Source organism: Aythya marila, assembly GCF_965140915.1.
Source record: "Aythya marila genome assembly, chromosome: 4".
Taxonomy (NCBI): domain Eukaryota; kingdom Metazoa; phylum Chordata; class Aves; order Anseriformes; family Anatidae; genus Aythya; species Aythya marila.
In genome coordinates this window covers 63,435,522-63,448,124 of record NC_139045.1, presented here as the reverse complement: position 1 = coordinate 63,448,124, position 12,603 = coordinate 63,435,522, and the positions used below count along the sequence as shown (strand labels likewise).

General features: G+C 35.5%; 1 protein-coding gene across 3 annotated transcripts in view; it reads right to left on the bottom strand.

Moving 5' to 3' along the window:
• SLC2A9 (solute carrier family 2 member 9) overlaps positions 1–12,603 on the bottom strand; it is a 127,918-nt gene that overhangs the window by 15,461 nt on the left and 99,854 nt on the right. For all 3 annotated transcript variants that reach the window (XR_014317385.1, XM_082759073.1, XM_082759072.1), the window contains one exon: positions 4,762–4,889. Coding sequence is in view for 2 of the 3 variants with exons in the window: in XM_082759073.1 (XP_082615199.1) it covers positions 4,762–4,889 (128 nt within the window). In the remaining variant the exon portion in view is untranslated. The remainder of the gene's footprint in view (positions 1–4,761; positions 4,890–12,603) is intronic.

Sequence of the window (12,603 nt, the reverse complement as noted above, 5' to 3'; positions counted from 1 at the left end):
ATATTTTTCAGTCTATGTCACATGTGCAAAGTTCACAAAATTCACATTATACAGGAACATAAAATGGTCCTATTAGTATTTCTTTTTGATGCTATATATCTAACAGTACAATATCCCTTTTTCTCAAGATAAACAAAAACCCTCTGTCCCATGGACTATTCCTGATTAATTTTCTAAAGTTAGTTTTACAGAAGGAAAGTAGAACACACACACCTTTTGACACCCATCAAATATTCAAATACAAAGTGATTCTCATAAAATAATAAACCCAATAACCGTCTTTTTCATTTACTTATTTTTTAGTGAGTTTTATTCCAACTCAGGATTGATAGTGAATAATATTGAATTTTTAAAACTGAGATAAACTCTATTCTCAGAAATGACCAAACCCTGGTTACATTTTATCTATTGCCAGTTGTGATTAACGAGTCCTCAAAATTTTAAAACTAACAGAGATGTACCCAATCTTGGAGGTTTTCAAGACACAACTAGACAAGGACTTCAGAAATTTGATTTGATCTCACAGCTGGCCATCTCTGAGCAAGAGGTTCAACCAAAACTTCCTGGGCTCCCTTCTAGCTGGGACAATTCTATAATTATATCCATAATTGCTCACATCTTCGTTAGTTTGCTATGCATGCTCACTTGAGGCACAGAGTATTATACCCAGATGATACGAATAAATGATGGAATGATATGTTGCGGATGACTACAAGTGCTCATTTTCAATATGCTTTCTGCATATGAAAAAATAAAGCTAAGCTGATTACTCACATGTTTGCATACTGAGCATAAACTCTCTTCAAATATGAGCAAATACTTGAAGTCTGTGTTACAATATTCCATTTGCTCCAGGTGTTACAGTTAGCTTAGCATTTACTTAGAAAGAAACCACAATGAGAATCTGTTTTATATTCCCAGAAGCTAAAACATTTGGAAACAGAAATTATACTAGGAACACCAGGAGAAGAAAATTAATGCTCTGAGTTTAATATGTTGCATTCAAACATTTGTTATACTGAGTTACCCTGGGTCATGTCAACATCATAAAGAAGCTAGAAACCCATTTTCATCAACAGTATTTCAAAATGCTGAAGTGAATATTATACATAGGGACAATACACAGCACATGAGGATACGGCCTCAAGTTGCACCAGCAGTTGTTTAGAACAGTCTGCCAAGAGAAGTGGTGGATTCACCATCCCTGGAGGTATTTAAGAGATGGTGGACATGGTTTAACAATGGAGTTGTAGTGTTAGGTTGATGGTTGGACCTAAGATCCCTTAATGATCTTAAATCTTTCCAAACTAAATGATTCTATGATCCATTCTCAAGTGAAGGCAATGGAGGAGATACAGTGTTGAGTACCACTCAAGGTGATGTTTGACATTTCTCAAGATCAAGATTTATGTTGAACACAAGTCTAAAATGCCTCTGGACTTAAAACCAGACCTTTTACAATTTCTCTTTATGTTATAATATCCTATGCAATAGTGGTTCTGAAATTATTTTACTTTATACTAAAAAAAATATGTAAGAAAGTGCATGATTTTGAGACCCATTATCAAAAACCTTCTAGTAATCACACAATATCAAATGTAGTTGTAAATTCATTACAGTATCTGTTGTCATTTTAACCTCAGTTATGATTCCTTGCACAAACTAATGTCTCAAACTGGCAGTGATGAGATCGGGAACATAACAACAATTTAAATTAGTTGTAATTTGTCAAAATTGATTTGTATGCTACATTTTCAATCTCATCCATAGATTTTAATGGAGGATTTAAATTACACAAGCCAGTGTTTTATTCTATTACATATTACTACAGATGGTTGAGGGGAGAAAATCTAGACATTCACACTAATTAATTGGTGACATTTGGAAAACTAACTACTGCTTGATTTTTTTGAATAACTCTAATGTTAATATATTTTTTCCAAGAAGTTTGGGATAATTTTATAGAAGCATAGCAATGATCAAAAAAGTGGTTGCTGTCTCTCAAACAATCAGATTAGCATTTAAATACACAGAAGGGATTATTCACTCATTCTGTGGAGACATTGTAAAGCTTTTTTTTTTTTTTTTTTTTTTTTTTCTGTTTTAGAATTACAAAAATGAGCTAAGGAGAGGCAACTGCCAATCTGTAAAGAAACACAAGCTGAATTTTGAGAATAAGGTTGAATGAAATAGGAAAAAATGGAAAGTTAGGGAATGAGGAGATCTTATAGATTGATCTTGTGAAAAAGCTTTAAAAAATCAGTCCGAGTAACACTGCTTTCATCTTCAGGTGCAAACTGTAAGCTTTCTTTCTCTATTATTTTTTTAAAGAAGAGAAAACCCAAACCCTTGTAATATGGAAATATAATTTCCTTCATTAAAACTAAACTGGTAATCTTGTAACCACTCAAAGAGAAATTTTTATGACACTAAATGATAAATTTCCCAAGGCAACAGCAAACTTCATATTCATGAATATTAAAACACTCAAAAAGCTTTAATATGCATGTGAAAGAAACAGAAAATGTAGTTTGCCTTTTTACTTGAATTTACTGAGAGCCTTTTTTAAACAATTCCCAACAGGTGACCTACTAGGGGGGATTAGGAGAACAAGAGAGAAGGTTACACTAATGAAAGAGTCCTGAATTGGGTAAATTCAGATCCAACTGACAGCTGGAGCTCAGGTAACTCCTTGGTTTTGAGCAGGAGGTAGAAACTGCAATTTTGGAGAAAAATAATTATTCATTAAGTGTTTCTATATTATTTAAAAATACACAAATAAAATTATTTTGATTATACTGCCCCAGATTTGTGACTTTGTTCCCTGCTGACATCCCAGCCACCATGGAGGCAAGCATAGGGACCATTGGTACCCAGCCATCTGGAGCAGGAGGCATTCTCCTGTGCTGCTTCAAAGGTCAGTCCCTGTCTTTTTGGAGTAAAAGCTAATAAACTACACAGAAGCATCCACATGCTGGATAAGCAGGCTGATGCTGATGACTAAGGTCAGGTTTTCAAAAACACAGAGGATTTGTCTAATTGTTTATCTGCTGAATTTGGATCTAATGACCTCAGTGGGAAAAGAATTATGTCAGCTCTACTTGATTTTGGAAATCTCACCTTTTGAAAGTCAGACTTTTAAGTCTAAGCTTGCAAGTCCTTACTCTGAGCTATAAAACTGGTGAAAAAGCAGCTGATTTCACTAAGCATTAAAATAAACCCTTAACTCTTATAGCTCTGAGCAGTCTAATTGAAGCTAATGTTAGTAGTAGTACAGAGTTTGGAAGGATGACAGCCTTTATAATCATGTTAACTTTTGAAGGTGATCCAAGTAATCACAATAACTGGAGACATTTTCCTTTTAAAGAAATATGAAATGGTGTCAAACTTAGATCAAGGGTCAGACTTTATAATGCCTTCAAGTTCTCCCATATATTATCTCTAACAGATACTACTTTCAAACACTGCTACTTAGAAAAAGCAGTTCCACTCTCAAGTGAAAATTAATATATAAAGGCTTAGAGTAAGACATGTTGTATGGTATTGCATATGATAATATATCATACAATTTTCAGTTTTAAGAAGGCACAAACAGCAGGATCACCTCCCTGCCTGTTTTTCAAATCTCATTACTCATCAATGATCTGAAGTGTAATGTTCCAAAATCTCTCTGGAGACAGTCTGGAGGACTCATTCCTTTCTACGGTCTTCTTCTGCCTCTTGTATTTTCCTCCATGCATTTTAAGCAACCAGTTAGGAATTCTGTACTTTCTCTCGTAGTTTTGAGTTTCACACAAAATGTTAACAGTGAAGCTGGATGGCTCTTTTTAAAACGTTAAAAAGTTTTTCATGGGACTGATCACCTGCCTTTCAGCTCCTGAGACAGAAAAGCTGCTCCCACCTGAGCCTGGGAGAAGTGCATGATCAGGAAAAGGCCCTCAGTGTGGTTTTGAATGAGAAGCTGCTAGATGCCTCCTTTGCCAATTGCACATCAACCAAGATGAGGTATTTATAGGAATCAGAGGGGGAAAATGCTGCTCTGTGTAAAGGTTTGAATTTTATTTTATTCATTTTTATTTTTTAGACAATAAACTTATGCTGTTAAAATACAAACACTAGTTGTCAGACAGGTCTCAAGGAAACTGTCCTCAATCCTCCGCTTGTTCAGCCAAGGAAATAAAGAAGCAATCCACTAGAAGTGAAGCTTATGGGAGCCTGGGGAAGGCGGGACAGGAGAAAATTCATCCATGCAGAAACTAGGCTGCAGCTAGAAGGAACCAGCTAAAGAAGCCTGTCAGCAGAGACTGAAAAGAAGAGAGCCATGAAGAAAAGTGGGAGGAGCAGAGAACATTTATACCCCAATGAACTAACGAGAATTCTCAAAGCATAGGATAAGCCAGAAGATGGGTGGTCTAAAGGCTGAAGAAGAAGGCAGGGATAATCATCATCATTGACCGTGACTTCCGGACATAGCCATCAAACTACATTGCTATAGCATTCCCACGAGGAATTTGCCATACAGGGTTGTCCACTGATACAATATAGAGATTTACTGTTTTTTTTTCAGGACAGTTTTCTCTAAGACGTTCAAACAATGAGATACATGGGTAGTACAATTGAAATGCATCACAAAGATGGTGGGAATTTCATTCACTTCAATGAAAAGACTTTTATTATTACCTAAAAATTACTATTCAAACATCATATGCCACAGTATATCAACCGTATCACAGCATATCAGAGATCAAAAATGCTGAGTACCTGAATGAAAGGGAAGAGCAGTCCGACTGCGAAGTTGGAGAGCCAGTTGACTGTCCCAGCTATCATGAAAGCGGCTGGCCTCTGAGACTGCTGGAAAAACTCTCCCGTGAGGACAAATGGAATCCCACCTGAAACAGGGTTCAAGAAGGTGGTGATTTTAGTAAACTTCCTCTGCCTATAGCTGCTTCAATAATAGAGACAAACACGCTCCGTGTTACAAAACTCAGTGACTAGCACTGCTCTACAGTTCTCTTTTCAAGTGTACACAGAGGCTTCTGAGCCACTAAAATGTGATTAGTCAAAACTGTGCTTTAGAGGAATGTGACATTTTGCTCTTTCACACCACTGTTTTACATCCTTTCAGTGACAGCAACCAGGTAAGAGTATGGAGAATTCATACAACTTCGAGAATACCACATGAGAAGCTGTTTATTAAAAATAAAAATTACATTTTCTAATAAAAGTTCAAAATTCTGAAAACTAAGAAATATTCCAAAATACTTTTAGACATTAACAATTGGAAAGACAGGACCAAAGAGATTAAGCAAATTTTTTAATAGCTGTTGCCCACTTTATTTTAGCAATAAGAAGGCAAAACATTTGCCTCTCTATAGGCATACTTTTCATTGGTGTTTATTTAACAAATTCCCTTACTAGTTGACACTTTTGGCAAGGTCTATTTCTCCCATCAGCCAAGGACTCTGACCTTCATAATAACAAGCTCAACAGAATACTACATTTGTCACTCATGTTTCCTTCCACTTAAACAGTGGACTATTTTGTACAGCACTGGCATATTGCTGGCCTCACAGTAACCCCCAGGGTGTAGCTGTCTAGTATCTGAAAGTCTCAATTTATCTTTGGCTTCCTTCCTTTTAATAGGATATTTCTATAGAAATATTTCTGTTTCCATAGAATAAAGCATTTGCTGATTGTATACTTATTTTAGTTAATATTGCACATCAGACACACATATGATTGCAGAATTTTTTCACAGCAGTTTGGAAAAATATAAACCTCATGACCTCAGTCAGGTTTTCAGTATTCTGGTGCTACCAATTTCTACCTCAAGAACTTCATATCTGCCTTTATTATTATGCCTTATTTTCTGCATTACCACTTAGCTCTGTAGGCAAGATTGATGTACACATCTATTATCTCAATCCTTTCTCTGGTTTAGGCGCTTTAGTAATCAAAAACATGTAAATAGATACACCTTCTCTCAAAAGTCTCTGTAACAATCCTGCTTCCAAAATACACATAAATTAAGATAAAAACAACACTGAAGACTCGCCCATCCATTGGGTCTTCATGTAGCCCCTTGTGCTCAGTGGCATTGCACTTAAACACATGCATCAGAAGCTGTTCTATCAGCAGTATGAGATAGTAATTTGCAAACATCTAACAGGACATGCAAATGACACACAGTGTCAGATATTCCTCTATTTCATATCTTTCAAATGCAGGGACTGTGAATACGAGTGTAAAAGAAAGGCAATGTGATGCAGCCAAAGGCTAGATTATACATTAATAGGCATCACTCTCCTTTATCAACTAATGTGACTTCTTCTGAGAATATATCTACAACTGTAACAAACCCAGCTTTCTGTCCTAAAGACAGTCAGTATAAATTACACTTTAAAAAGTATACAGCAAATAAATATTTCCTCCTATTTCATACATAGAAAACAGAAACATGGGGAGATGAGGCCATCCATGCCTCTGTTTAATGTGTTTCTGCAAGCCACATGTAGAACCTAATTCTTAACCAACAAATGTGACCTCTGCCAACAGCGCTTTGACAATGCAGAATGAATAGCAGAAGAGGTATAACTATTGAAATTCTAGCAACATATGTTCTATCAATCTTTGGTGGCTTCCAGTACCCATTTTGTCATACATTTGGTATTTGGGTTCGAATCCTAAGCTATGGCAGGCAAAACAACGATCACATCTGTTCTGTCAGTATCTGTTTTAGGTCACAAGTGCCATACAAGGCAGTGGTTTGCCAGAGCACTTGCTCCTTAGAGAGAAGTGAAGGACTGGAAACATAGAAACCATGTAAGATGATTTATTTATGGTAATTTATTCTGTCATGCCTTTGCTGTAGGACAATCTACAGAGGTGTTGCTGTTCTTGTCAATATAATAAAAAATGCTGTTCTGGATCCATTTAGAACAATACACATTGTACAAGAGAGGAAAAAAGCCAGAGGCAAGCAAGAGAAATAACAATAAAAAAAAAAAAAAAAAAAAAAAAAGAAGGACAGAAACATCAGAAAGCATAAATGTTATGAAAACAAAAATGCATGGGCACTATTTGTAAAAACCAAGAAAAAAAAGAAAAAAAAAATTGAAATTCAGATGTAAATTCTAGATACATATTAGGCATGACTAATAAAAAGTTTTAGTGATGATTATCACAAAAGCTCTTCAATCTAATTGCAAAAATAATCAATTAAAAATAGTAAAATAAAATAGTATTTTGCAAAATCTAAAAAGAAAAAAGAAATTAGCAGCTCCTCTGAGCTTTAAATGTTTTGTAAATCAGGAATTGGGAAAGGTGGCACAGACAGACCTCCAGATTTTCTCATGGCATAGAAATGAATTTCTATAACATTGCACAACAGAGAAAGTCAATCTCTGTAGAGGAATGACTTAAGAGGAATTGTATGGAAGAATCAAGGAGCCTGAAAAATAATTGGCAGTTTAGCTGAAACACAGACCAGGCCTAGAAACAAATGACTGAATGAAGCCAGGTCATTGCTGTATAGTGCTATATGCCTGGAAGAGCAGAGATCTTAGTAAGAGTCAGAGCAGGGGTTGCATATACCTGCCAAGAGCCACATCATTGAGAAGAACACACTCCTCAGCTGAATGAAATGAAATAGAACTTAGGGCAAGTAGAAAGAAAAATGTAAATCCTTTAGACAAACAGCAAAGGTACATGAAATCAGCTAAGCTCATAGCCCCAGGGATCCTCCCATCCCCAGTCATTTCAAGGTGCAGAGGTGTACTCAAGGATCCCTTCTTAACTTGGTTTCTTTGAGAAAGAAATCTGGGTGCATGGGATTGGAGGAAGCTGCAATATGCTTTGAGTAGGTCAGCCCAGGTTGTAGAGTATGCTATTACAGTCTGCAGCTACAGGCTTGATCCTCCCTCACTGACCCTACAAAATCTCAAGATTTTCCACCTTGCTTTTTGAGTAGTAGGGTCATCACAATGATATGGCATCTCACCAAACATTCCTTATAGCCAGTCTCATTGCAAGCTCTCCTATGAATTAATTATCTATATATTTCTGTTCAATAGATGCTTGGGAACTACAGCTAAAAACAATCCAATAAATCTACTGTGCTTTTTTGAAACAGTCTTTAAAAATTTTGTCATGAATTTTGCAACCATAATACGTGTTTGAACATGGTTGAAATGGTTTCATCAAAAAGCCAACTGATATCCTTTCTCATGGGGAATGAACCTGGCATTAATACTTCCACTGAAATACTTTCCATGCATTTTTCAGTGAAACAGCTTTATTTTAGCTCTAATCATAAATTAAAATGTATAATACGATTTCCTGTAGGAGTTTTTCAGCAAGGTAGCTTCTGAACATTAATTTAAACAGGCAATGCATTGACTGCAATGCTTATAGTGATTCATTTCTTTTTTATTATATTATATAATTCTTTGTTATTTTCAGCATTGCAGTGAATATAATGGAAGAAGCTCTTAACAGACTGCAGTGGCACTAAAGAAAGACTGTTATATCTGTTATAATGCTACCTCCACTGAAAATTGCAAATCTCTTATTATAGGCCTTGTATATCAATGGCCTGCTTAATTAAACTAGACTATGCCTACACAACACAATTTGACATGCAACAAAACCTCTATATCTCTGTATTTTAGTCATTTCCTTCCATAATTTGTCCAGTTACACTTAGAATCAATGTCACTTGCTGGTAAACATCCAGAATCTGAACCCAACAGTCTTTTATACATGAAATTGGAATGATATAACTGAAATACTATTCTTGCTATACATGCTATGCTATTCTATTCTATTCTATTCTTTCTTTTTTTTTTTTTTCAAATATATATTTAGATTTGAACAAGTAGCATATTTTCCTTTGAAAAAATAAGTGCATATAGTTACTGTTTTGATCAGTGAGCAGTTACAAATACTGCTTAGCAGAAGTTACTTGGTTCATTACAAAAATATGAATACAAAAAACATGAAAAATGAAGGAAAATGCTGAGATCCTCATTCTGTTTCTATCCATTACCTATCCAGGAGTTAACGTCATAGATGATTTATGCAATGAAACTTAAGAGAATAAATGCCTCATATAAATGAGGGAGATTTATTATATTAATCAACTGCCTCTAAAGTCAATAGAGTCTTTGCATCCTAAGAACTAATGATGAGAAAGGAACACCCTGAGCCCCCTGCTCATCTTTCAACACAGGCTCAGGACACAGCTCCATGTATTCAGGCAGTATTTGGCATCTTGTGAGCCCTAGGCTTTGTAGCCCTGCAGCTCGAAATGCAGCCAAGTACCTTTCTAACAGGAGGGCCTGGAAATCCTAAAAACTGTGAGCTCCCAGACTTTTCTGCCCCGTTCTCTGAAAGAAAAAAATCTTCAAAATGAAATGCTTTGACAAATCAGGCAAGTACTTTTCAACAATGTTCTGTTTTGCTAAAAAATGTCTGCCAGCTCTACACAAGATCAAGTTGACTGCAAGGCAAGGTATGTAGGTGGAGAAGACTGATACATCCTAATAGGGTTGGGAAATAGAGTACCATCTCAGTGAAAGATTTCAGTATGTGCAATTCAAGTGCAAGAAGACAACTCTAGAGGACAGCTATGGTGGGGAGGAATGAAAGTCAGACAAAGTTCCTGCAAGAAAGCAAGCTGGCAGAGCAACCTAGTATTCTTCACTGAGACCTCAAAAGTCTGTTTGTGTTCAGACCTTAGCTACCAAAACACAAAAATGCAAACAAACAAATGAAAATGCTGGAAAGTACGTACTGTAGAACTGCTAGTGAGGCACCCAATATGAACTGTGAATGTTTTCCATGTCTATAGGTCAACAGATAGAACAAGAATTTTCTAAAATATATTGATCTTTAAAGAGATGCTGTGTAATCTTGTACATTCTATGTGGTGGAATAATACCCCACAAAATAACAGTGTTATGTATTCAGATGGGACAACTGTATTGCCTAGCTAATCCCGTTAAGAGAATTGGGAGCAGAATGTGTGATATGTGTGTACTGAGTCATAGCTTCATGCTGCAGACTCTCTTGTCTGTCTGCAGCTCTCCGCAGAACTGTTGATCTCATGTACTACTGAATTAAGCAAAGCAGGCACTTGGCTTGTATAAAACAATATAGTTAGTTAACCACATTAATTTGTACCATCTGAAGAGCTTGGTCTCTTCTGCCTTAGATTAAGGACCACTTGAACATAGGACATTTAAAGCTAAGTCAGCCTATGGCAAACCAGAAGCGTACATTATAGAACCAAATTAGAAAACAAAAAATACAGAACCTGGCAAAACCTGATAATATAGTAACTAATACATTATAGGTATTAACATTATAGTTTTAATACAATATTGTGTGGAAAAGGCTTTTGCATTTAATAAGTGGCCTTTGGTTTAGCCAACATCACTTTAGAGTAAATAAATTAACCAAACAATGGTGTACAACAGAAGTACCTCATATCCTCTGCAGTAACGTCATTAGTTAATATGTTAATTCTCAATTCTCAGTAATTCACATTAAAGTGGTTCACATAGCAAGGCTATCAGCTAATAAAGAAACTACAGAATATTCTTTCTACAGTTGCCTAGGTAATTACATTAAAAGTAGATATTCCACATAATTTTGTAATGTAAAAGACATAAGAATACCCGTATCTGAACCATCTGATCACTTCTTGTTCAGTGAAATTCTCCTTCTCTTGAACAATAATTAATGCATTTTCTTATAATTTTTGGTTCCATAAAGCAGTATTCTCAAGGACAATTTTATGAGCACTCATTTACTGACTGAACCATTTTTCTCTGCAAAATTGTTTAATGAAGGCAAAATACTTATTACATAATTGAGTACCCCAGTAAGTTCAGTACTGTCAAGATATCATCCTTTACAGGAGGTATGATACTTCCTTTTAAATACAGCTGTTTTCTTGGAAGCCTGAGTAATATTTTCAGTTTTTCATAATTTTTCCTTTTCCCCTTACCACAAATCCCCACACATCCCCTGAACTCAGTCAGCTTTGACAGCATAATCTTTTTCACTGCAACCTAGAACTGAAAGCCAAGAGCAGAATACAGTTTTCACTCTAATCTCTGCATCATTTATGCTCTGCATTCACCTCTGAATTGTGCTTGGTCTTCCAGTGCAAAATGTCCACTATCTGTTAGTTCATCCATAAATGTTTTAACTATATGCAAATTATTATCTCACCCTGCTTAAATTATCCTTATTTCCTTCTATCTGGTGTGCTTTACCACTACATTCTACTTCATGAGTTCAAATACCAGTTCTTTGATCATCTTCCTTGTCAGTTACTCAATTTTATCATCTCTTTTTACTTCATTCCACCAACTCCATAACATCAAAGTAAAATCTAACAGCATCTAAAATTTTTTCCATCTTGCATTAAAATTCTTTTGCAGTCCTGCTCATCCTCATCTATACCATTTTATACTCATCTCTTATCCACATTGTTTCTGAAAATTGTTCAGTCTTAAATGAAGTCTCAAGTCTGCAAAGGTAGTAGAAAATAGGTAGTAGAAAGGTAGTAGAAATAGGTAGAAAAAAACTGTATGTAAAAGTGATGCACTTCTTGAAATACCATTCAGTACAAGGATCTGTTGAAAATTAAAGGAAAGCAATCTGTAAGTAATGTAGTCTGGAACTGTACAAGACCAATCAAGTACTAAAAAAAAATGGTTTTTTCATGCTAGATTGTCCTGGTTTCATCTAGGACGGAGTTAATTTCCCTCCTAGTAGCTGGTAGGGTGCTATGTTTTGGATTAGGATGAGAATTAACTCTGTTCTAACTGAAACCAGGACATAGGGGCAGTTACCAAAATGAATCAACTGGACTACTTGGTGTTACAGTTTATTAGATTCATATATTCCCAATACAAAGCTACCTAAATATGCTCAATACGAGGTACACTTCACTGCACCGTCCCCAAATATGAATATTATTGCACCATGGTGACAAGGACTTTAAAATATATCAATATTTCTTCATCAGTAAGGAGATCCTAACTAGTTTGTATAGGCCCAAGTCAACCTCATTTTCAGCATTTGAGTAGAGTATCTTTACCTTTTTTATTTTTACTGTTTCCTTCTCTCTCTCTTCTGTGGGTTTATGTTTTAGTATTAACTGAAGACATCTCTTTCTTATCAATTAGTTGCTGCTAATTGGATCTTGAACATTTTTATCAAATTGATTTTCCTGTTCTACAGCACACATTTCTAGAGTTTTTAGAGACTGAATGAAATGCAGTGGCTGTTAATACACATGAAAGCAGGCTAGATGATCAAATTGTCTTAGTCTCAATTTCTATTAAGCAGTAGGTTTTTTTGTAGAACCAGTATTTGATTTTTAATTCTAATAGAATCAGCAGCCCAGAAACAGGCCATTCTGCTAATTGATTTACAAATTCAATTAGTACATAATCTTTTTGGTGTTTTGGAAACACTTTCGGTTTGGTGGAGTTATTTTTTTGATCTGTGCATGTGTTTTTCTTTCCTTTTTTTTTTTTTTTTTTTTTTCCTTTTTCTTTTCCTTTTTTTTTTTTCTTCTTTTTGTGG